The following is a 27,524-nucleotide window of genomic DNA, read 5'->3' as shown; positions in this document are numbered from 1 at the left end:
TTGATACTTTGATATTCAACATATATAGCTGACGAGCTTATCAAGGCACTTCTCTCGTCATTCTTTCAACGCATCCATCATGGAAAACAACAAAGTAAAGGTATCTGTGTACGAAGGAAAATTAATCGGCATTGTGGAGAAAGATGTCTACAATAATTCTTATATCGCTTTTCGAGGAATACCATATGCGAAACCGCCAATTGGAGAACTCAGATTCAAGGTATAGATTCAAAATATATAAAGTATGCAATATAATTGATAAGCAGTATTGTATCACATTATTTTTCAATCATAATCTTTATCAGTATCTCTTAATCAAAATTTTCTCAATTCTATATTACAATTTTTCGTATCTCTCTCTAATCTCTGTTTCAAGAAGTGATCACAAAAGACAAAATTAAAAATTAATTTTTTTACAAAAAAGGTGCCCAAAAACAGTTCATTCATGTCTTATGTAATTGCGTTTTAAAATAAAAATTAGAAAGATACGAAAAATGATTATAAGAAAACTAAAAAATTACGATTAAATAATATTAATAAAAAAGTAAGCTTTAAAGACAATAAGATTTTTAGTTATTACGTAATGATACGTAACAATTGATTATTATGTAATTATTATATAATAATTGCTATATGTAAAATTAATATATATTAACTTCTATTCTATTCTTTATACGTAAAAATAACATGACAATATAAAATATTATTTTGTTTAAGAAAGTATATTAAAATTAATAATATAAAAATATGTTTAAAAAGTTCAGACAAAAGAAAACAATCGATTTCTAATATAAATTAATTTTTCAACATGTAATATAAATAAATTATAAATAACATAAATATATGTATAAACAACTTTGAAGACATTACTATAGGTATTTATTTCGCTAAAAATAAATCTTGTGTCGAAAATTAATGCATAAGAATAAATGTATAAAATTAATGGATAAGAATTAATTATATGCAATTAGGATCCAGTACCAGCGGAACCATGGACTGGTGATAGAAACGCTTCGGTGCATGGAAATGTTGCAGTTCAACTAAATAGTTCTACAGGTGAAATTATGGGCGATGAAGATTGTCTTTATTTAAATGTGTACACCACGAAACTCGAACCTTCGAAGAAACGCTCAGTAATGGTATGGATACATGGCGGTGCCTTTTCCATGGGTTCCGGTGATGCAACTTTGTATGGTCCCGATTATATCGTACAAAAAGATGTAGTGTTAGTTACTTTGAATTACAGATTAGGCGTCCTAGGTACGTTAACTATTTCGATATATCTTCATTATACATGTCCGACATTCTATATGTCATTAAAATTATCGTTTAGATTGAAATCTTTTCTCTATTTTAAACAACTAATTAAATACATTCACATTTCTTGAAGAATGTATTATCGAAATCAATCGTTTCAAATCAAACGTAACTTTATATAAAAAAAAAAAATATAATTTCATATCTTTTGATACTATCTAAATCTAAAATCTATTTTTAATTTATACTTCTTGCATATAGAATGACGTATATTTCCCCGTTCATAGAATTCACTTACTGCCAACAAATTATAATGCGAATTATTTTGAATGTAATCGTCTATTTTTAAATTAGATAAATCAATTTTCCAAAAAAATTAACATTAATAATTTCAGGTTTCCTAAATCTTTACGACAAAGTGGCAACAGGTAATCAAGCTTTGAAAGATGTGGTCATGGCGTTACGATGGGTCAAAAAAAATATATCAGTATTTGGGGGAGACTCGGAAAACGTGACTATCTTTGGCGAAAGTGCTGGCGGAGTCATCGTACATTATTTAACTCTGTCTCCCTTAGCCAAAGGTACAATTTTATCAATTAAACTTAATGACACACGCGCGCTCTCTCTCTCTCTCTCTCTCTCTCTCTCTCTCTCTCTCAAAATAGGTATGTTCCGCGCGCACACACACATGTAATTTAATCCTAAAATTTAATAATAGATTTATTGAAACAAATTCTAGTCTAATTTTCTATCAAGAAAATACGATTATTTACAAAAGTTCAATCATATTTTAATGTGTACTAACATTGTTAAAATGAAAAATTGAACTATTAATTTCTTTCCTTAGAGAAAGACAGAGAGAGAAAGAGAGAGAGAGAAATTTAGTTAAAATTTGATCTTAATAACTATCTTAATAAATAATTAAAAATGATAAAAGATAGTGGTTAGAAGAACTTGAATTAATCCTAAGTTGTATTTATGTTAAAAAGAAAAAAAGAAAAATTTTATAATGACAAATCATTATATCAACCTATTCGTTATAACAGGTTTATTTCATAAAGCAATATCGCAAAGTGGTGTTATGGCGTGTCCGTGGGCTTTTACTGAACGAGAACCACATACAAAAAACAGAGGTTTTCTGCTTGCCGAGAAACTTGGAAAACCGACTACAGATCCGAAAGTCGCTTACGAATTTCTCAAAACAATCGATGCAAAAAAACTTATAGAGACTCAAGAGAAGTCTCTCTTGTCAGAAGCTGTAATTATCCGAATATTTAATTAGATAAATATACAACAAGAAATATATATCCACATTATAGGTCGCATCAATAAAATGTGTTTTTTAATAATATACAATATATTAATATAAGCCGAGTAAATGTTAATAAACAACTCAGAGAATCAAAGCCAATTCCTCGACAGCAAGAAATGGTGATACAATTATTTGAAATAGAGATTATTTCAAATAGAAATTTACAAAAATTTACAAGCTCCTGCGAGAAATTAGCAATAATTCACTTAATCTTTAATAATATATCTTTAATAATATATACTTTCCGTAGGAGCGTCAACAATGTCTTCTGACATTTACACCTACTTTGGATTACGAGTCGTCGAATCCAGCTTTCCCAGAAAATCTAACGACGTTTATACATCGCGGGGTTAATGTACCATTACTTTTAGGTTTTACCAGTTGCGAGGGATCTCTTTTCATTTGTAGTAATTTTATGAACCGTGAGTATATTTATTTTTGTCTATATTGAATGTATCCTAAATCAGATAAAATTTTCATAAGATATGTTCTATTAAAAATGACAACAATGATATCAAGAAGATATTTAACAAATTTATATCTTTAAGTGAGTCTAATAAATTTTCATGGGTAATATTTGTAATGTATATATTCTAGAGTTATAATAATTTTCATTAATTTATCATTTCTGAATGCATGTGAAAATTATAATCATATATCAAAAAATTTTTGTTCCAAAATCATGTTTTCTTTATTGTTTATGAGTACGTTTTATAATTTAATTTGTTTATTATTAAATTTATTATATAATGATAAATATAGTATTTATGATAAATATGTGCATAATTAAACATAGATATCTATTATCTAGATATTATTTCTTTATGTTGCATTCTATCAATAGATCATATTTACGAAAAATTTTAACTAATGTTTTAACAATAACCTTTCCTCCATACAAGTATATTTGAATAACAGATTTCTTAATAAAAAGTTTGTCAAAATATATATTGTTTTATGTAACAATCTGTATGATAGTTAGCATTTAAAGGTCCATTATTTAAATGGTCTGAAAATTGTTTCAGATACGAGCAAAGAAGAACTTAAAAAAATTGATTCAGACTTCAAAATGATCATAATGCCCAAAATTTTATCGACATTATCAAAGATACCGATGACAGTCAAAGAATTACGATCTATATATTTTGGTGACAAAGCGGTGTCAGAAGAAACTTTAATAAATTATGCTAATTTTATTGGCGACCAGTTTTTTTATCGTTCTATAATGGAGGTAACAGATATTCAGGCAGAGCTGAACACCGATAACACCGATAACAATGCAACATATCTATATAAATTTTCATACGAGAATGAAACTAATTTTATGAGAAAATTACTTAATATTACACTCCCAGGTATTGTCACTAATTACTTTAAGCCTATTTAAAATTTTAAAAACTTTTATTTCTAAAGAATATAAGTACGCTTGTATCACAATCTCTACATAAAATGTTTCAACACATTTCAAAAGGTGTGTTTTTAGAATAATAAAAATGATTTTGTTTTAAATATTTAATTAAAACATTGAATTATCTTTTAAAATATTTAACAATTAGTAATTACATTAAATAAAAGTATATATTTTATATGGACAGGAGTAAGTCATGGTGAAGATTTACCTTATTTATTTTATCCTAACATGATGAAAGATCTTGGCTTATCACCACCTGCACCTGATTCGGAAGATTATAAGATGATAAACTGTTTAACACAAATGTGGACAGATTTCGCTAAAACAGGGTATTATAGAATTTAATTCCTTCTTTTTAATTTTATATATAATTTTTTTCACATTATTATCACATTATTATTAGTCTTATTAATTAGATATTAATAATTAATTCTCCATGTAATCTAGGAATCCAACGCCTATTACAAATTTTTGGTTACCGGTAACAAGCTCACGTAAAGGAAATTATAATTATCTAAATATTGACAAAAATTCACAAATGAAAATCTTTCGTAAAGGAGAAGAACGCTGGAATTGGGAAGAAAAGAAGAATAAGTGACAGTATTAAACGTTTATCTACGTTATAACGAATATACAATAACATATATACTTTAGACTTATCGGTTTCGTTTATAATAAATATTTTCTTGTTATTTTGCATATATATTTTAGATATATTAGATTTTTAGATTTTACAAAATGTGAGCATTATCATTATTTGTTTGAAGTTTAAAGTCGTTATTAACTAAAATATCAATATTTATGTTTGTAGATTTATACTTATTAAAAATAAAAAATTTTTCACAAATTAAGTATAAAAAATTAATAGATATATAGTGCTCTTTATTAAATTTGGAACAATTTTAATTGAATATTACTAATACTAACTTGAGGATCTCGTATTACTCGACTCCCGACTACTCGTACTACTAAAATTGCAATACAAATTAAACAATGACAAGAAAAGAAACGAAATATGCCTTATGGAAAAAAAATAATAAAATGTTTTTGAGTTGAATATTAAATTAAATTTTTCATAATTTTTCATAATGTTAATATGTTAATGTTAATATGCTGTACATATTGCTTCCATGATATAGTTCCTCTTACATTTATTTGTTTATAATTTACAATCCGCACAATTTCCCAGTTATTTTTTCATTTTATAAGTAGGATTCATGCACATAAATTAAATATAATTTTTGATATTTTACAAATGGTTAAATGTTACAAATAATATTTTCTTTGATAGATGAGAATAAGAATCACATACCAAAGTTTTTCTTGCTTCTTTTCATTTCATTTTTACAGTTATATGAAAGAGTATAATAAGGTAGATAACAAAAATTTGTTTATATATATATTATATATATAATATATATGTGTGTGTGTGTTTTTAACACACACACACACACACACGTTTTTTATATATATAATTATATATATATATATATATATATATATATATATATATTAAAGAACATATTCATGGACTATAAACTTCATTGGTGAAACAGATTCTGTAGCATTAAATCATTCCGATTATGTAATCTTTCATATCTATACACATAGGCTGACGAGCTTATCGATGCATTTCTCTCGTCATTCTTTCAACGTATCTATCATGGAAAACAACAGAGTTAAAATATCCGTGCATGAAGGAAAGTTAATCGGCATTGTGGAGAAAAATGTTTACAACAATTCTTACATCGCTTTTCGAGGAATACCATATGCGAAACCACCAATCGGAGAACTCAGATTCAAGGTGAGTACATAAAGTTTTATTATTATAAATTATATATTTCTATACATAATCTAATAATACAATTTCTATATAACAACTATTATATAATAATTACGTAATATGTAATAGTAAGCAATATTGTATTTTATCTTTCGATCATAATCTACCAATATTTTTTAATCAATATTTTTTTCTCAATTCTTTATAATCATTTTTTTGTATCTTTGTAATCTTCGTTTAACCTTCATACAATGAATGCTGAGTCACTTTGATCCATGAGCAATAAAACAGCTCGAAATGCAGTAATGATTAATGATATTCAAAGGACTCTCGCGAAAACGATCACAATGTTATATTTGCGTAATTACACGAAAAACAGTATAAAATATCAAATTACAATAAATTTATTGTTTTTGTAAGAATCATACAAAAAATACACATTTCATCATGTTCATACAGAAAATTGAAAAGAAATAAAATATATGTTGTTCAAAATGCGTTCTTATATTTTATATTTCATTTATAATTCTTTCCTAAAACTAGTTTAAAATAAAATCTATTATATGGGTCAAAATGGTCCTGCATTTGTCTCCTACGTCTGTTGAAAACCATTCGTCTTCCAAGAGTTAAGGTACGATGAAATCAAAAATTAATTTTTTGAGAACAAAACATTTTCAAAAGATAAATAATTAATTTTTAATCTTGTCTCATGTAATTGCGATTTAAAGTAAAGATTATAAAGATAAAAATGACTATAAAAAAAGGAAAAAAGTTTCGGAAGATAACTGATAAAAGAGAGATTACAAATGACAATGCTTATCACTGTGACACTACTTATCAGTTGTATTATGTATGATATAATTGTTTATATAAGGATTATCTAATTATTAGAAAATAAATCCTCTTTTATTCTGTGTGTGTGTGTGTGTGTGTGTGTGTGTGGGGGGGGTGTGTGTGTGTGTAATCGACGTTTTTTGAGTGAATTTTTTTAAACATTTTTATATTACTAATTTTAAATATAGTTGCTAAACAAAATAATTTTTTTTTTGTTTTTATATACACGTTTTGCATCAAATCACCTCTTCTTCAAAAATTAATGTAACAGAATAAAATATTTGAGATCTCAAATAAAAATCAAAATATTCAAAGTATACTTATGCAGTTTCGAAAGAAACATGGTCTTTTGGAAAATTCAATATGGCAGTTCGAATATGATTACTATAAGAATTTCAAGATCATTGAATACGAAAGGAGACAGAATTACAAAATTCAAAATGGCGGATTCAAAATGGTCGAATCTGCATAAGGCGTGAGTATCACAATTGTTGAGTCTAATATTATATCGAGTTTATTACTCTACAATGATCATTAGTTCAACGGTATAATTTCAAAAATTCAAAAAATCATTTTTCTTTTTGAGTGGGCAAAAAAAATTTAACATCAAGTTTTTCTATTGTAACAAAAAGAAACACATAGAAACTCAAAAATCTCTTACAAAAAAAGTTTCTGAAACTCGCAAGTTATGAAAATTTAAAATGGACATGCTTGTCTTTGTTAGTAAAGGAAAAAATTGCAAGTAAAACGATGGTGTCAAAGACTGATGATGTCAAACCAATGATCATTATAGAGTATTAAACTCGACATAATATTAGACTCGATAACAATTATAATACACTTTATGCTGATTCTAGATCCGATTATTTTGAATTCGCTGTTTTGAATTTTATGATTCTGTCTCCAGTCGTAATCGACAACTTTGAAAACCTTATAGTCATCATAATCTTATAATCATTTTCAAGTCAATTTGTCAAGTTTTCGTATTTTAATCGAAAATATTATAAGATTATTCGTAACTTTTAAGACTTTCAGGCGACATACTTAAGCCGCCATATTGAATTTTCCAAAAGACCATATTCCATTCAAAATTGCATAAGTATACGAACATTGTGAGTTTTTTTCAAAATTGAAACGTTTTTTCTATTGCATTAATTTTTGGAAGAAGAGGTAGCCCACTTGACTATTATTTTAGCAACTATCTTTAAAATTAATAATATATAAAAATTCACGTAAAAAAAGACTGATTTCAAACATAAATTAATTTTCCAATTTTTCAATTTTTCAATTTGTAATGTATATTATTATAAGCAATATAAATATATAAGTAAGTAAGTTTGAAAATATTATTATATATTTATTTATTTTCCTAAAGATAAATCTCGTACCAAATATAAATGTCAATATTGATGTCTAAAAATGAATTTTATACAATTATATAGGATCCGGTACCAGTGGAATCATGGACCGGTGACAAAGACGCTTCGGCGTATGGTAACATCTCAGTTCAACTAAACCCTTTTACACGTGAAGTTATGGGCGATGAGGATTGTCTATATTTAAATGTGTACACTACGAAGCTCGAGTCTTCGAAGAAACACTCAGTAATGGTATGGATACATGGCGGTGCCTTTTCCATGGGTTCCGGTGATGCAACTTTCCATGCTCCCGATTATATCATACAAAAGGATGTAGTATTAGTTACTTTGAATTATAGACTAGGCGTTTTAGGTACGTTACTCATTTCAATATAATATCATCATACGTCTTGATTTACATCTGGTATTTCATGCGTCGATAAAGTTATTATCTAGACTTAATTTCTTTTTAAATAACTTGAATACGTACACATTTTTATAGATAACCCATTATGAAAGTTAATCATTTCAAGTCAAACGTAGTATTTATAAAAGAGTTAGTTTCACATCATAATACATGTTCATAATATGTTTAAAATTTGTTTTTAATTTATTATACTTTCTGCATATAAAGTTATTTATATTTTGCCGTACACGTATTTCACAAACGTTCAGTAAATTATGATGTGATTTATTTTTAATATGGATAAATTGACTTTTTCTAAAAAAAAAAAAAATTAAGGTTTCCTGAATCTCTACGATGAAGTGGCAACTGGTAATCAAGGTCTGAAGGATGTGATCTTGGCGTTACGATGGATTCAGAAAAATATATCAGTATTTGGAGGAGATCCAGAAAACGTGACTATCTTTGGCGGAAGTGCTGGCGGAGCTATTGTACATTATTTAACTTTGTCCCCCTTAGCCAAAGGTATTTTATCAATACAAACCTAATGACACACGCGCGCGCGCACACACACACACACACAACACACACACACAACACACACACACACACACACACACACACACACACACACACACAATAATTTTAAATCTTCCATTCTACTTAATCATAAATATATTGATAACTCAAATTCAACTTTTTATTAACAAAAAGTATTCGTCTGTTGACACAAATTTAATCGTATTTTAATCATATAAATATTAAAATTAAAATATTAAAATTAAAAAAAACTGTTATCTTTTTCGAAAGAGAGAGAGAGAGAGAGAGAGAGAGAGAGAGATATTTACTAAAAAAATCTCAATAATAAAGTGATAGAGGAATCGGTGACTGAAAAAATGTTTGAATTGATTTTAAGATGCACATATATTATAGATATTATAGAGATATTATACAGGGTGTTCCAAAATTCCCGCATTTGGAGTACACTATGTGATTTTTTATGCTGAAAGAAACAACTTTTTCCTTTAGCAAAATTGTGTGCGACGAGTAGTTTTTACAGTGGATCAGATTAAAAGTGATGAATGAGCACGCGTATGTGCGTAGCGGTCAGGGCTGGCGCAAGTTTCTCAGACCGGCGCAGTCTGATACTTAATCTTTGACGACTTCACGTACTATATTATTTAAAATATAAAAGTTAACAAAATAGTATTGTTTTCATCCTTTAACGATTAAATTAACGATTTAATAAAAAAATTATCTGATTTCGTAGCATTATCTCGAAATAAAAATAAATGTAAATAATATAATGCTCAGTTCATACACCATATAATTACATTTATTTTTATTTCCAGATAATGTTACGAAAGATCAGACAATTTTTTTATTAAATCATTACGTAAAGGATGAATACAAATACTTATTTTGTTAACTTGTATTATATTTTAAACAATATAGTACGTGAAGTCGTCAAAGATTAAGTCCCAGGCCGCGTCAGCCCCGACCGCTACGCACATACGCGCTCATTCGTCACTTTTAATTTGATTTACTGTAAAAACTACTCGTCGCACGCAATTTTGTTAAAGGAAAAAGTTATTTCTTTTAGCATAAAGACTCTCGTAGTGTACTCCAAATGCGGGAGTTTTGGGACACCCTGTATACTATAGAGGGGAAAAAGGAAAGATTTTATGACAAATCATTCTATCAAACTTATGACAAATCATTCTATTAAACTTATTCATTATGTCAGGTTTATTTCATAAAGCAATTCCGCAAAGTGGTGTTATGGCGTGTCCTTGGGCCTTTACTGAACGAGAACCACATACAAAGAACATGGGTTTTTTGCTTGCCATGAAACTTGGAAAACCGACTGCAGATCCGAAAGTCGCTTACGAATTTCTCAAAACAATCGATGCGAAAAAGCTTATAGAGACCCAAGAGAAGTCTCTCGTAACAGTGATTATCCGAATATTTAATTGTACAAATATATAATAAAAAAATATATAATAAAATATATAAATCTACATTATATATTGTATGAATAAAATATACTCTTTAATAATATATCTCCGTAGGAGCGTCAAAATCTTTTGATGTTTACACCTACTTTGGATCACGAGTCATCGAATCCAGCTTTCCCGGAAAATCTAGAAACGTTTATACACCGTGGGGTTAATGTACCATTACTTTTAGGTTTTACCAGTTGCGAAGGATCTCTTATTATGAGCAATACTTCTCAAAACCGTGAGTATATTTTGTCCTCATTACATATATCCTTAATCAAATCAAATTTTCATAAAATTTATAAGATGTTTTGTTAAAAATAATATTGATATCAAGCTGATGTTTAGCAAACTTATATTGTTAAGTGTGTCTAATAACTCTTTTTTGATATGAAATAATATTGAATGTACAGCTACAATTCTAATGCCAGAAAATTACAATTGTATATCAGGGAAATTTTATTCCAAAATCATATTTTTTTTATTATAGGTTTTGTAGGTCTTGTTTAATTTATTTACTATTAAATTACTATTAAATTAAATTTATCATAAAATAATTTAATATTATATTTAAGATAAACATTTTTATGTAGATATATAGGCATTATTTATTTATGTTACATTCTTTCAACAGGCAATATTGTATAAAAAATTTTAATGTTTTATCAAAAAATAAAATTCTTCCTCGACATATTTAATTAATTAATTTCTTAGTAGAAGACTTTTTAAAACATGCATTGTTTATCATGTAACTGTATAACGGTAAATATTAAAATGACCATAAAATTATTTTAGGCATTGGCAAAGAAGAACTGAAAAAATTTGATTCAGACTTTACAATAGCCATAACACCAAGAGTTTTATCAATATTACCAAAGATACCGATCACAGTGGAAGAATTACGATCTATATATTTTGGCGACAAAGCGGTGTCAGAAGAAACTTTAATAAATTATGTTAATTTTATTGGCGACGAGTTGTTTTGTCGTTCTATAATGGAGGTAACAGATATTCAGACAAAACTGAATAGAAACAATAACAATGCGACATATCTGTATAAATTTTCATACGAGAGTGAAACTTCTTTTACAAAAAAATTATTTAACATTACATTCCCAGGTATGTTCACTTTAACATTATTTAAAGATATAAAAATTTTAATTGTAAGGAATATGAGTACGTTCGTATAGTCACTACATAAATATGTTTCAATATATTTCTAAATGTTTGGTTTTAGGATAAATTTAATAAAAATGATTTCTTTTCAAAATATTTAAATAAAAGATTGGACTGTCTTTTAAAGTATTTAACAAATAGTAATTACATTAATTGAGAATATATATATTTTGCAGGAGTAACTCATGGTGAAGAGTTACCTTATTTATTTTATTCTAACATGATGAAAGATTTCGGCCTATCACCACCTGCACCTGATTCAGAGGATTATAAAATGATGAATTGTTTAACACAAATGTGGACAGATTTCGCTAAAACAGGGTATTATAGGGTTTAATTCCTTCTTTTTAATTTTATATATAATTTTTTTCACATTAGTATCACATTATTAGTCTTATTATTATTAGTCTTATTAATTAAGTATTAATAATTAATTCTCCATGTAATCTAGGAATCCAACGCCTATCACAAATTTGTGGTTACCGGTAACAAACTCACAAAAAGGAAATTATAATTATTTAAATATCGACAAGATTTCACAAATGAAAGTTTTCCGTAAAGGAGAAGAAAGTTGGGATTGGAAAGAAAATAAGAATAAGTCACAGCATTAAAAGTTTACCTATGTTATAACAAATATACAATATATATAATAAATATACAAATATACAAATATACAATATATATACAATATACAATATATATACATATATATATATACATATATATATCATATACATATACATACATATATATACATATATAAAAGTATCACATATAAGTATACATATAAGTATACATTATTACATAATTATACATATTACACACCACACACACACACACACACACACACACACACACACACACACACACACACACACACACACACACACACACACACACACACACACACACACACACACACACCACACACACACACATACACACATACACACACACAATATATATTATAGAGATTATCGGTACTTTTTTCGTTTATAATAAATATTCTCTGGACATTCTATAAAGATATTTTGGATTTTATTGAATATTGTTATTTTTACCAAGATTAAATTTCGACTTAGCTAAAATATCGAGATTTATGTGTATCAATTTGAAACTTATTAAAAATAAAAACTTTTTGCAAGTTAAGCGTAAAAAAATTAATAGATCATATAATGGTAATCATTACTAAATTTGGAGTTATTTTTGCGAATTTTTACTAGCTTCAAACTAAACATTACCCATAAAATTGCAATACAAATTAAACAATAACAAGAAAAAATAACCAAATATTTATATGTTTCCGGAAAAATAACGTAGTATTTTTCGTTTAGTATTAACTTTTTTTTATATTTTTCATGTTGTTAGTATACATTAGATATTATTTCCATAAGTTCTCATCAGTTTCTCTTGTATTTATATATTTTTTACAACCCGCACAATTTATACTTTATCCAATCATTTTTTTTTCCTTTTATGTAAGTGACTTATGCACGTAAATCTTCAAAATTTAAAAATGTTATAGATAACTATTTTCTTCGCCAAGTAAGATTAAAAATCTTATATCAAAATTTTCCTTACTTCTCTCATTTTCATTTTCACTTAATATATTTTTTAAAGAAAAATATACTTCAAATTTGACGAAGATATTTTCTTCATAATTTTATTCCTTATTATATAAGGAATAAAATATAATATATGCCATATAAAATGTTATTCCTTATATACCAAATAATATATTCACATAAATGAAACAAACAAACTCATAGTCTAGTATTGGGGCAACTAACTGGCATAGCAGTCCTAAAGATGACATATCTTTTACTATTTTTAACTGTCAGATCTAATATGTTGAAATCCAATCCGCATGTGTCCCTTGCGCGAAACCATCGCTTCCTCACAGTTCTTCACAGCAAGTTCGAACACACAGACAATCGATTGCTCTATGAATCACATGGTCAGAGAAAACACGAGTTACGAGTAATGCAAAAATTTCGTCGAAAGGGAGTGTTACAAAATACTATACAATCATCCGAAATTTAACCGGATTTAATTTCAAATTGAGATCTCTTGAGCCATTCGATGTGCATGAAAGTGATATATCATACACATAGTAATGCCAATGCATGTGAGTGACATTTACGATTAGCTGCAATATCGAATTACGTGGTGTCTTCGCGACAAATAAACCTTATCGAACGAGTTAGTCAGAAATCCTGCGCTTTTTATAACTCACTTTGCCTCTCTCGTGCATTACACACTTCGAAAACAACAAATATTTAAAATTCGCAATGATCACGTTCTTTAGACAAAAATTTCCCGTTGTCAAAGAGTTCGCCAATCCTGCACCGTTTTGATCTTTGGCTGAACAAGATCGTTATTTGGACACACTTAAGCGATGGTAAAAATTTCGCCAGTTAGCACGAGAGGATGAAGCGAAAATTCGGGCACGTTAGTTACGAGATATACATAAAATATTTTCGATTTGTAGCGTCGATTGTCGCGTTTATTACGATGCCCTACGAAATACCTCGCGATTTGCAGATGCCTTATTTACAGGCGATTCAAAAAATACCGGACGATACAGCTGGTAAGAAGTGAAGCTGGCTAAGAAGATTGGCATTGAAACAAACTAGAAAGAATCTTGAATTACTTCCATCAGAATTGCTGCCTATACTGCGCGTGGAAATCGCCGTCAAGAAAAAGAAAGAATCACGAGGATACAGTGTTGGCGGTAAAATGCGAGAACTCAACAATAATAAACCGAGCTTAGACACTTAAGGTCCTCCTGGTGCTTCGATGGTAGCCACAAAAAAATCCTCGACGTTACGTACTTCTGCGAACATCTCTTCCCGAATGTTTTCTTAAACACAAGGACACGTATTATAGTATTGAACTCTCGATTGTCCAGCATCCGATTTTCGCGCATGACTTGTTCATAGCATCTACTTATGGTTTTCAAGCCACTTACTCGTAGCGTGCGACGAGGCATTCGTTTACAAAACCATCGTGAAAAAAAAAAAAATTCGTGCTGCCTATAGGTATTGTTAAAAAGATCTTCCGCAAGAATCCAGATTTGGTAATGCGTTTTTTCAAATTGCTAAAGTCTTGCGAATCAGACACGACTGAGCGTTCTCCCTTTGCAATCGGCATCGATAAACATAAGACTTTCTTGCCTAAATTAATAAAAAAGCATCTGGATGCCTTGATAGAATTATGTGAAATACACAGGACTCATCCACCAAGTATTTCCTTGAATAACACATGTACCAAGATATTTATGACAGAGGTTCTGCAATATTTGTTAGAGAAATCACTTACGTACACATTCACATATTACCGCTCGACCAAATCAATGATTTAATGAAGCGTATACTTCGGAATCTATTGCTTAATAAAAAAATATCTTCTTTCAATACGAGTACTGTGCTCAAATATGTGGAGCTCACTCACTAAAAAATATGATTTGCTCCGTAAGACATACAAAAACAAATACAATGCTGATCTTCTCGATCTAACGAGAAATGTAACGACGCCCGCCGTATTAAGATTGTTACCTATTGTAGAACGGATCAAACAAGCCAAAATTAAAGTCGAGAATTTGGAGGAATCTTTTAACGATTTACCGAATTACGCAACAGCTTGGATTTGCTATTTATCTATTGATGAAGCAATACCGGCTATCGAGGAAAAGTTAAAGAAAAGTTCAGAGAAAGGCAGAACTGATCTGATTTGTCAAATGATCTACACTTGTAAAATTAATACAGACGATAATGCATTGTTCGATACTTTGACTTACTTCTTAAGTACACATAGAAATAAAAGTACCCGAGTGTTTCAAAAAATGTCTACTTTTAGAATTGTATAATATTGTATAGTATTTCAATTTGATGAAAAACTAATAATTCGTATAGGGGAAATTGCTCGAATATGTAAAAAAAGAACATGTACCGGACGATGTATTCAAAGTTATCATTTCAGACTTAAATTCAATATGCCAATTATAGAACTGCTCGATATGTTTATAAAAAAAAAGTACATTCAACATACTCCAGAAATATGTAGTGTTTGAAAGACAATACCTCTCAATTTTCGCAGTTATCATTAAAAATAAATATTCTAATAGCAAAAATCTCTTATCGATTCGAATTCACATCGAGTTATGATTTCAACGAGAGATGTAAAAAAATCACACATCAATATAAAACAAATAACAATTAGAGACTAGAAAACTTTCTTTTCAAAGAATTAACTTCTTATAGACAAAGTTGTGGCAATGTAGATGATACATTGCAGAAGAACCAGAATTGCATATGAACTGTACCACAATTGGTTCCCAGATAGTGTCAGGTGTATATAAAGTCAGGCGAGCTGCTCAGATCATTAAAACGAGATTCACAAAAAATACTGGACATTTGGGAAAAGTACTTGGATAATTGCAAAGAAAACTGTGTAAAAGTACAACGCTTCGTTAAGCATATGCGTTGGTACAAAGACTTATCTATTAAATTTGTCAAGCATTGCATATATGATCACTGTATAAACACAAATAAAAAATCGAGAAACATCATTATTCTACTTCACACTGTGACATGGTGACAAAACTAATCGACCCTCCATCTACGATGGTCCTAATCATCCGGATGTCAAGGATAATTACCAACTCGTAAATTATTTGACTATTTACTATTGAGTACGAGACTTTCCAATCCAGTATCTCTCAATCTTGTAGCTAGATTATGCGAAGGGAATTATTTGTCAGTAGCTTTAAGAATCTAAATAAATGTAAGCAGACAAACTTCCGTACCAAAAGTAATATCTACTGCACAAGAGTTGATGAAAATGCACATAAATACCGGAAAGCTTAAAATCGAGCTAATGTATTCAGTAGCTTCAATACGCGAGTTAATGGATTTCCTTCAGAACACGATGGGCAACCGAGACTCATTTTAGTAAGACAAGTTTTCAAAACAATCCAGAATTTTTCCTTATGAATCTTAATCCCGAAACTTGGTTTCTATATATTATCAAACTATGAATCTCGATGACGAAGAGTTACTTTCGGAATGAGGTTTCCTGGTAAATATATTGTTAAATATCTCAATCTGTGATTCGAAGCGATAAATAATCTTCATAAAATGAACAGAATGAACGTCCGAAATACAAACACAAATATTATCAATTGCTTGAAAACGCTTACGGTGTTGGTTTTTAATTTTCTAAAGAATTCGTCGAGAATATACTTTAAAAATTTTTACAATACCGAAACAGCGTGATGCTTTACAATATAATATTATATTTTTTCAAAGGATTATGTAGCACGCTTCAAAATTTTCGCTGATGTTTTTTAGAAAGCAATGACAACTAGAAGGTTATATTTCTATCCGATAAACAAAGCTGTGCGTTTATTTATCGACGATTATCGCTAATTATGTCAATAAATTTTGCATCAAAAATTCTATAATTCTAAATCCGGAAGGCATCGATAATATGGTATTTTTATCTGTTTTGTCACCTAAATAAACCGCGAGGTCTTATTTAATGTTAGCATTTAATGTGCGAAGAAATTTTAGGAATGTACATTAACAAAGTCTTTGGACTAAAAACTCGGCCAACGGATTACATGAACTAATCCTTCTCATCACCTTCTCATCACTGACAGTTTCATTCATGGCCTAAATTCTCGTAAACTTTTTGTTTAAAGTGTGTTATGACTCTGCGTTTTTCGATTTCGAAGAAATTAAGTTTAGTAGAAGGCCTTGTTGAGGCTGGTAATACAAATTCCTGTTCCATGGCTGCAACAATGTTACTAGAGATGGGATTACGTTACATCAACAGGTAGCAAGATATAATCGACTTATCGAAAAGTTGCGAGAAATGCATCATGGACCTGCTATTACAGCTGCTCTATACGAGTTTTTAAATGAAATGGATTTGGAAGTTATTAAAATGAATTAAAGGAACAAAAATGACGAGTGAATGTGTTTTCTATTGTATTTTATAATAATAAAAAATTAATGTTATCGTTTTAATTAATAATTAAATTACAAATGTATTTTTATATATATTAAATCACTCATGCATAAGTTCTTTAAAAAATAGAACAGTTATTGAATTTTTATGAAATATTGAAATATTCACTTTCTGTTTCAAGAAGTATACATACGCCTAAAATTTTTCACTGATGAAAATGTTCACTGTTTTTTTAAATGAAATACGAGAATAGATTGAAAAGTTTTTGACCCGACTAAAAAAAAACGTTTTTTTAAGCCAAATGAAATTTATCTCTCGACATAGTCTCCCTTCAATTCAATACACTTGGGTTAACGTTTCATTCCCTCAGAATAATAATTTTTGTCTAAACTTTTGTCGAAAAATATTCATTAATGGCACTTATCACTCCAGCATCCGACAAAAATTTCTTCCCAGATAGCCATCTTTTAAAATTTGGAAACAGGAAAATGTCGGATGGACCCAAGAGTACGGTGGATATATAATTAATTTTTATTTCAATTCGTACAATTTCGCCATCGCAACTGCTGATTTGTAGGGTACATTCTGGTAATTTTCTTTTTGGCCAAATGGAAGCGTTTGTTCTTGATGTCCAAACGTTGTAATAACCCATAACATAATATTCTCCGGTGATTATTTTACCTTTTTTCCGGATAGTCCTCAAAAATTACCCATAATAATTAAATATTATTATGTCATGGAAAACTGTGGCCTTACCAGCCGACGGAGCTGCTTTCGTTCTTTTCGGAGTTCGTTCTTTTCGTCCTTTACAATTCACTGCTTTGACTGTTCTTTTGTTTCCGGAATATAGTGATGGATCTAAGTTTCGTCGGCAGTAACAAAACGTAAAAAATCTTTTTTATCACGCTTGAAATGTTCAACCGACCGATCTCGTTTTTGATCAACAGCAAATGCAGCATCCAACACGCGTTCATATCTTTCTCATACCTATAATTCCCCATGTAAAATGTTGTGCGCTCGTTCGTATGAGATACCAGCAATATCCGCCATCTCTTTCAAAGTTAATCAACGATCATCCATCATCAGTCGGTGAACATAATCGATTATTTCATCCGTTATTGCGATTTTTGATCGTCCAGAACATTCCTCATCGAAAATGCTTGTTCTGCTACGTTTGAACTCAGCAGTCCAGATTTTCCTGATCGTAAATGGAGGAGGAGAAGTATCTCCATGCACTAAATCTAATTCAGCTTTAATTTCTGTAAGAATCTGTAAGAGTTTTTCCTTTCAAATAAAGGAATTTTATCACGGCCCGATATCTTAATTTTTCAATTGATGACAAACTGTCACTTTAAAAGGCTGTCACAAATAAACTAATCACTAGAATGACATCAAACTTAATTCTTTGAATTTCTTTCAGTGTCATCGTTGGACAAGTATTTTTATTGGACAAGTATTGAAATTTCACTGAAACCTTGCTCTTCCTCGGTCAGGTCAAAAACTTTTCAATCTACTCTCATAGATGCACATGTATAAGAATAAGAGATATTAATTTGATTTATATAAAATAAAATAAAGATAAAATAAAAAAATATAAACGTACATTTTTAGATGTTTATGTAAATAAATTTATATGTAAGTAAAAATACAATATGATAAATATTTATATAATAATATTTATATAATAAATATTTAAACAGTTTAATTACAACGTTGTAAAGTATGCATTCATTTACTATATGCATACATTATCAATATACATTCAAAATATTATTTATTATTTATAATACATTATTATTTACTGTAGAAAGTAAATTTTGTAACAAATCGATCTATTATAATAATTTAAATAAATTGTAAAACGTTTTTCAGCGTTCTTTGCATTAAAAAGACAAATTCTTATCTTTGAGGACTGTTGAGCATTGATTTTTATTTGAATTCTTGTACCTGTATAAATAAAATTTAAAGCTTATTTGCAATAAACAGCAAAATTTTTTGTATAAATGATAAATTGCTTTCCTAATTTGTTATATTTTCCCAACAATTAGTAGCACAACGTGATCATCTGAGGAAAGCTGAGAAAAAGATAGAGAAGAAAAATATCACAGAAATGCTAAGTATAACATTAAACGACACGAAAAATAACAAAAAAACCGCATTAGCAACTGTTTTATCATCTATGACAGACAATTATTATAATTGGTGTCAAAATGGAATCGGTCTTGCAATTAAAGAGATTAATATTTACTCTCTTGAATAAGTTGATTGACTATCACACAACAGAAGAAAAGAAAGAATAAGACGGAAGAAAAAGAAGAATAGGAAAAAATGTTGTAATATATATTCGTTTATCGCTTAATGACGGGCAAATATTGCAAGTGAAACAAATACGAGACATGAAAAACGCTTCATGACGCATGCTGAAAAACAGAATTATCGATGACGGGAAAAATTCAAAGCCATTAAAATGTTGGATGAACGAAATGTTGGAAATGAGACAACGTGCGAATATGTATGTCGTGCAAGAAAAACTTCTACAAATATGTGTCTGTTAGACAGAATATATCTGAATGACGAGCTTGTATATAATGTTGTCAGAGGGTTGCATAATAAATTTAATCAGATTCGTGAGATATTGAAAATTTAACGAGAAAAGAAGCTAGATGAAATCTTTGAAATTCTCAAAAAATGGAGTAAAAAGTACAAAAAAGTACAAAAGAAAAAGTAATTGCAGTAATAATGCTAAAGGAAGAAGCTGCACATATAATTAAAAATTTAAATTAAAATTTTTTGCAAAATAAAAACATTAAGAAGAAATGCTTCATATGCGGAAAGATAGGATATTTAGCGAAAGATTGTTACTATCGCAAGGACAAAATGGAATAGAGAACATCGGGACGCTAAAGAAAAAACATATAAATATATAAATATATAAATACAAGAGATAGTAGTAAGTGCAATTATAATAAAAATGTAAATTTTGCATCCAAAGATAGACTTTATTGTGTTAATTTCTAAATTTTTGACGAGAGCATATGCCCGAGATTAGATCTGAATAACTGGATAATTGATAGTAATTGTACATCTCACATGATTTTGATAAAAAAACATTTTATAAATTTTAAATCAATCACAAGCAAAGTTTATCTTGCGAATAAGCACAACGTTCTACAATCAAAAAGGATTGATTTCACTTAAAATTAAAGTACAAAATAAAAAATGTAAAACTAAGTATGTCATTATGTACAACGTAATTTATGTTTCAAAATTATGATCAAGTTTATTATCTATCACAAAATTGATGATATATGGACTTAAAATTAAATTCATAAAATATGAAGTCAATATACGTAGAGAAGATAGTGATATTATTATTGCAGTGAGATAATTCAATAAACCTTTTACAAATTTATACGATTCCTATAACAGAAAATGAATATAACAATATATATTAATATATTGTTATATTCATTTTCAATATATATAAATAAATATAACATATATATTAATGAAAATATAATAAATATAATAAATATAAATAAATATAACATATATATTAATGAAAATAAAAATACGGTTTTAAACACACTCAATAAAGGTATCGCAAATATGTGGTATTGTAGATTATATAAATAACAGGATTGAAAAAGTTACTTTTCAAAAGTAACTTCTTATCGTTACTTGTTGTTATTGAGTCAAAAAAGTAACTAGTTAGTATCATTAGTTATTAATTCTGAATAATAATATCGTTGTCGTTAAAAAAGAACGAATAGTTATTTTTTCCGTTTTTAATACTAAAACTGTACTTTTTTAATACTAAAACGAGATTAGATTAAATAAAAAATAAATTTTTCTTATATTTTTTTATTAAACTATCAATATAAAAATAATAAAACCTTTTATCTTAAATTTGCAAGACTAAAAAATTTAAAGAGATTTTAAAATACTCAAGATGCAAATACAAAAAATGTAGTTTTCATTAAATTCGCAGCAGATTTACACACAGACACAGCAAATTTACACTTTTTTTATTCAATTTCTCTGCTTACGAATTTTTAAAAGACGGTTATTTATAATATTTGTTCTTGTGATTGATTTGATGATTATTTTTAAAACTATTCTTAAGATAAATGTAGACCGATTGAAGACTGAACATTGAATATACAGAAATTATGTCATAAAAATAAATTCAAAATATAAAAATGATAAAACTGTTAAATTCATTGCCGTTACTGAAAAAATGTAACTACGTTACTGCTATAGCTACTAAATAAAAAGTAACGCCATTACCATTCCGTTACCAAAAAAAATAACTTTAACGATGGCAGCATTACAAGTAACACGTTACTTCCCAGCCCTAATAATAAATAATAAATATTTACAGAAACTTATGAGAGAAAAGCTTACTATTGGCGACAAATTAGAGGATACTAATTTGCGAAACGTGCAAAAATTGTAAGTTATCTAGAAAACCAAATAAGTATATTAGAGATGAATAATGGAATATTAAATTTGTTACATTTAAATATTTACGAGCCCATGCCTATTGAATCACTTGGATATTCGTGTTACATATTTATTATATTAATTATTAACGATTATAATGATTAATTATGATATATTTTACTTATTTTCTTAAAAATAAAAGGGATATATATACCTCTTTTCAATTTTCTAAATATTCGAAAAGAAATATACTAAAATATATTAAATAAAGAAATCAAATGTATACACATTGATAATACAAAATTTGTTAACAATCAGTTTCATCAGTTAATTAATAAAGAAGATATTAAATACCAAAAAACTACTTCCTTATAATCCGGAAAACAATGGAAAGAAGTGATAGAAAAAAGAAATAGTGATTTTAGAATAATTTTACTGGCACATACTTTATTATATGTAAATGATCTACCAGGTTTACTCCATTAATATTTTGGGAGGAATACCGCATATGTTACACATATAATAAATTTAATTGTTAGAAAGAATAAAACTGAAACATGAGATTTGGAATAGAAAAGTATTAGCTATTCAAAAACATTTGATTGTATCGCATATTATATTCCTAAAAACGCTCGTAATAAATTGCAATCAAGTGAAAAAAAAGCGATAATTCTAGAATATTCGCGAGAATGTATAGGATATCGTTTGATATCAAATATATAATATAAATTGTTGAAGAGCGTAATATAGTTTTTGAAGAATTTTAAAAGAAAAGTAATTATTTGAAAAAAATAAAACAAACAAAAATTGGGAATGAAAGTTGAGATTGAAAATTTTATAACTGCATCAGATAAAAATACAAATATTGATGATAATAATAGGAAAATGATATAGAATTAAATATATAAACAAAGACTGATGGAAAAAATAGTGAAGAAGAGATTAATGATAGGTTAAAGATAGGTTTACTCCAGATAGAACTGAAAATATTGATAATCAAAACGAAAATGAGAATAGGGTTCAAGATAGAAAAATTTATAAGAAAGAAAAACCGAAAGGTTTCATATTAATAGAAAATATAAAACAAAAAGATAAACATTTAAAAGAAAAAGAAAATCATTTAAGAGAGGAAGGAGTAAAATGTTCCTTAAGATCGACAAATTTACAACATGCGCAATAAATGGAAAATATTATTTTGCCACGCGATTATAAAGAAACTTGTAAAGATAATAATTGGGAAAAATGAAAAAGGACAACGGAAAATGAATTAGATTCATTAGACATGATATATGGTATGTACGTGAACGTCCGAAATAAAGGAAAATAATTAAATGGACATTTTCCATTAAAAATGAAGATAAAATAAGCTAGATTAAGATAAAATATAAAGCTAGATTAGTAGCAGTTGGATTTAATCAAATTAAAAATTGCGATTACGATGAATCTTATTCGTATTAAGTATTGACGCTTGAAGAATGTTGATGGAATTAGCTGCTAAAAAAAAATTAAATATAAGATTTTTAATATTAAAATAGCATATCTAGTGGATTAAAGGAGATCGTTTATTTAGAGCAGCTTCTTAAATTCAAAGAGAGATTCGAAATAGGAAATATATGTAAACTTAAAAAGAATTTATCGAACCATTTCAGATTGGACGAAACTAATATTATAAATTAAAAGAGTAACTTTTAAAAAATAGACTAAAAGGTTTAACATCAGAGAGTTGCGTTTTTGCTAATTGTGATGAAACTTGCTTCTTTATAATATTTAGCACATATGTTGATGATTTTGTAACTACAGGCAATAACAATTAAATTTATGAGAAAAGTTTTAACTCGTTACAAAAAAAATTTGAAATTAACGATACTATTCAAAGTTATTCTTAGGAATGGGAGATAGAACGTGATAACATAGGTATATATTTAAATCAAATAAAATAGAAAAATTATTAAGTAAATATGATATGTCAGAATGCAAATCGATTAATACTTCGATAATAATGGGAAAAAATAAATAATATCAATAATAGCAATAAGTACGATATTATTAAATAATAGGAATTATTGGCAAGCTTTTATATTTAGCAAATAGGACGAGACCTGAGGTAACGTTTTTAACATCCTATTTATCGCAATATATTGTACTCAAAAGAGAGATTATATTTTAAATAAAGAAGTTTTACGTTATTTAAGCAAAGATAAATACAATCATCTACATTATGGTCCTGAATTTAGATAATTGAAAGTGTTATCTGCCAGTTGGGGAAATGCTAATAATAAAAAATCATTTTTAGGGGAAGTAATATTTATCGATAATTCATTTGTTTCATGGAAATGTAGAAACAAAGAATTGTAGATAACTTGAGAAATAAAACATTTTGTAGTTTCTAAAACAGCCAAAGACGTTAAATAACCTCAGAATATGCTAATTTGCTGATTTGAATTGCAAAGAGTATATAAATAAACTAATTAAAATATTTTGCGATAATAAGCTATTATTCAATAATTGAAAAATATCTGCTAGATCGTCTGCTAAAACTCAATATGTTAATTTAAAATTTCATTTTGTACGCCATAATGTTAAGAATAATATTACTATCATGATATATATATATATATATATATATATATATAAATGTAATATGATAACAGATTGTTTTATTAAAAGTGTATCAAAAGAAAAACTCAAGTGATAGTCAAATGCGTTTAATTTAGTAATTTATTTCATTCGATAAGAGAATAAGTGCTTAAAATAATGGTTTTGTAAAGGGAGAATGTAGTAAAGAAGTTTTATAACAAGTCAATTTATAGTTTAATCGAAGAGAGAGATTTGAGATGTTTTTTAGCGTTCTTTTGTATTAAAAAGAAATTCTTATCTTTGATATCCGTTAGGTACTGATTTTGATTGGAATTCTCGAAGTATAAATGTATAAATGTAATTTAAAGTCTACTGTATAAATGTAATTTAAAGTTTATTTGCAATAAACTACATGTTTCTTTTATATAAGTGGTAAAAAAAATTGTTTTTAAAATTGTTATATTTTCCCAACATTTATAAAATTTTTAATTAATCATACGAATAGATGTATTCTATGCGGTACATTGTGATTCTTTTCAATAATACTCTAATATTCTGGTTGAAATTTTTTTTTTAAATATACACAATTTAGAGATTTTAAATACTTTAGTAATAAAAACTTTAAAGTACACAACTTTAAAACTTTTAGACTAATTTTGAATAATTCAAATAATTTTGAATTATATCTATTATGTAAATAATGTTTATATTAACACCGATAAAAATGATATTGTCGAAGCATAACCAAAATGCTGAATAATATATCAACATTAACATACAAACGGGAGTACTGTTAAGAAATTCTTTTTACGTATTTTAGAATAAATTCACGAGGCAAAATGAAAATGATCGAAATTCTTGAATAAGCGAACTGATATAAAATATTTTATTTTACTAAGATAACGTTATCAAATTAACATTGAATCATATAAAAGTACAAATCATTTACACTATTATTATAATATAATATAAAAATTATCATACTATATACTAAATAATATAATATATTATGCAGTAATATAATACAAAAAGGAAGCAAAAAAAAAAGCAGAAGATGATAAAAATATGAGATAAAAAATTTGAAACGTTTATGTTTCGAATGACTTTTAGAAAAATATAAAGATTCCTCATTTGATCTAAAAATCTACTACCTATTTCAAATTTGTGATTATTGATAATAAATTCACAAAAGTTATCAAATATTGATAAGGTCTCACAAATGAAAGTTATCCATAAAGAAGAAAAAAATTAGTATTGGGAAGAAAAGAAGAATAAGTTAAGTACTAAGAATTTATGTTTATAATAAATATACAATAATATATGTGTGTGTGTGTGTGTGTGTGTGTGTGTGTGTGTGTGTGTGTGTGTGTGTGTGTGTGTGTGTGTGTGTGTGTGTGTGTCATAAGAGTTAGTACGTCAGTACGTCTTTCGTTTCTAATACATATCCTCTGGTCACTCTGCAGATATAGTTTTTATTTTACAGAATATAAGCATTACTGTTATTTACAATGAAGATTGATTTTTAACTGAAATATTGTAGGATGACAAGTTATAAACGTGTTCACGGTTATAGATAAGGTGAGAGAGGAAATAGCGTGCGATCTGAGCGGGCCAAACATCGGTAACGGAAATGTCGAATATCGGGGAGAGCACGTGTCGGTTGAGGAAATCCGGAGTGAGGGTAGTCACAGAGAAGCTTAAAATTCGACGAGGAACGATGAGAGATGAACGGTCGGTCAGGAGATTAGCGAGCATTAATTAAGAGACGACCCTGGCACACTCGCTCTAAGTCACGTCGAGGAGGAGAAAAGCCGAAGGAACCCCGAACTCCGTGGGGCGCGACGCTTGCGGACGCCTATGGTTGAGGAAGTGCAACCCGGACTCTACCTGCCTGACCCGCTGGAATTGAACCCGCGCTGGTTGATAGGGGCGACCGTCCGATGTGAGAGTGGCGTCGACGTGCCCGACGGAGGTGAACCTCGGTGCTGACGCCGGATCACCGCTCAACGGGGCCCGGGGATTGGAGGACCGCGGAATCCGGACTCCCGCAGCTGCTCGCGGCCAGATTCGCATGGTCCGTATAACTTTTAATAGCTTGCTCAAGCGTTACCGGGCCCGCTCTGATTGATAGCGTCGCGCTCTTCCTGCCCTGCTTCTTTGGACGCGTCACATTCGTTGTTCGCGACTCAGAGCCCGAATCGAATTTATTAATAAAGCCGATATTTTCATCCACGTCTCGACCATTCATTTGACCAGAATTCTCATTATCGTTACAATATCAAGATTTACGTTTGTGAATTTATAACTTAACTTGAACATAAAAAAAACTTTTTATAAATTAAGAGTAAAAAATTAAGAGATCATATAATACTCTTTGTTATTGAATTTGAAATATTTTTAGAATACTAACTTGAGGCTTCCTAACTAAATATTATACATAAAATAGCAATATTATTAAATTATATAAATTAAATATTATTAAACTATATAAATTAAGCAACAATAAGAAAAAAATAACAAAATATTTATACCTTTGCGGAAAAAACAACAAATATTTTGCATTTAATACTGTATTAAATTTTTTCATATATTTCGTGTCGTTAATATGCATCAAATATTGTTTCCAAAATATAGTTTCTCTTGTATTTATTAATTTTTTATAACAAAATTTATACTTTACCTGATTATTTTTTTCATTTTATGTATGTGATATATGCATATAAATCTTTGAAATTTAAAAACAATTGAACATTAGAGATAATTATTTTGTTCGTCCAGTAAGACTAAAAATCTTACACCAAAGTTTTTTCTTACTTCCCTCATTTTCATTTTTACTTAATATATTTTTAAAGAAAAATTGACTTCAAATAAGACGAAAATATTCTTTCGTAACTTTTTTTTTCCTCATTGCTGTATATATGCCGATACATTTATAATAATACATTTATATAAATAATATAAACAAACACACAACTTAATTAATCAACTGCCGCA

General features: G+C 28.2%; 2 protein-coding genes and 4 pseudogenes across 7 annotated transcripts in view; 5 read left to right on the top strand and 1 right to left on the bottom strand.

Annotated features, from left to right (window-relative positions):
* Dh31-R (Diuretic hormone 31 Receptor) overlaps positions 1-27,524 on the bottom strand; it is a 188,837-nt gene that overhangs the window by 111,011 nt on the left and 50,302 nt on the right. The gene's annotated exons all lie outside the window — the stretch shown is intronic.
* LOC105424009 (juvenile hormone esterase-like) lies at positions 42-4,672 on the top strand (annotated as a pseudogene). The gene is made up of 8 exons (XR_016138891.1): positions 42-220; positions 972-1,260; positions 1,653-1,838; positions 2,304-2,515; positions 2,820-2,991; positions 3,595-3,924; positions 4,165-4,309; positions 4,428-4,672. The product of XR_016138891.1 is annotated as a juvenile hormone esterase-like (transcript).
* LOC105422154 (juvenile hormone esterase-like) lies at positions 5,560-12,559 on the top strand. Its single transcript, XM_089075404.1, has 8 exons — positions 5,560-5,784; positions 8,040-8,328; positions 8,698-8,883; positions 10,106-10,311; positions 10,431-10,599; positions 11,154-11,477; positions 11,711-11,855; positions 11,986-12,559. Exons 1-8 carry the CDS (start codon positions 5,608-5,610, stop codon positions 12,143-12,145), a joined length of 1,656 nt encoding a protein of 551 aa, XP_088931530.1. The 5' UTR covers positions 5,560-5,607; the 3' UTR covers positions 12,146-12,559.
* On the top strand, positions 13,860-15,982 carry LOC148936881 (uncharacterized; annotated as a pseudogene).
* On the top strand, positions 15,697-16,735 carry LOC148936880 (uncharacterized; annotated as a pseudogene).
* On the top strand, positions 16,682-20,207 carry LOC148936879 (uncharacterized; annotated as a pseudogene).

Source organism: Pogonomyrmex barbatus, unplaced genomic scaffold, assembly GCF_055798465.1.
Source record: "Pogonomyrmex barbatus isolate J1 unplaced genomic scaffold, ASM5579846v1 scaffold19, whole genome shotgun sequence".
In the NCBI taxonomy this organism is placed as follows: domain Eukaryota; kingdom Metazoa; phylum Arthropoda; class Insecta; order Hymenoptera; family Formicidae; genus Pogonomyrmex; species Pogonomyrmex barbatus.
Note: the sequence above shows the minus strand (reverse complement) of the source record. Positions and strands in the feature narration are given on the sequence as shown.

Bases quoted from the DNA above. Each gene is read 5' to 3' on its own strand.
- LOC105422154 (XM_089075404.1), top strand. From the start codon at position 5,608: ATGCATTTCTCTCGTCATTCTTTCAACGTATCTATCATGGAAAACAAC. The intron at 10,312-10,430 runs GTGATTATCCGA...ATATCTCCGTAG, and splicing joins AAGAGAAGTCTCTCGTAACA to GAGCGTCAAAATCTTTTGAT. The intron at 11,856-11,985 runs GTATTATAGGGT...CATGTAATCTAG, and splicing joins ACAGATTTCGCTAAAACAGG to GAATCCAACGCCTATCACAA.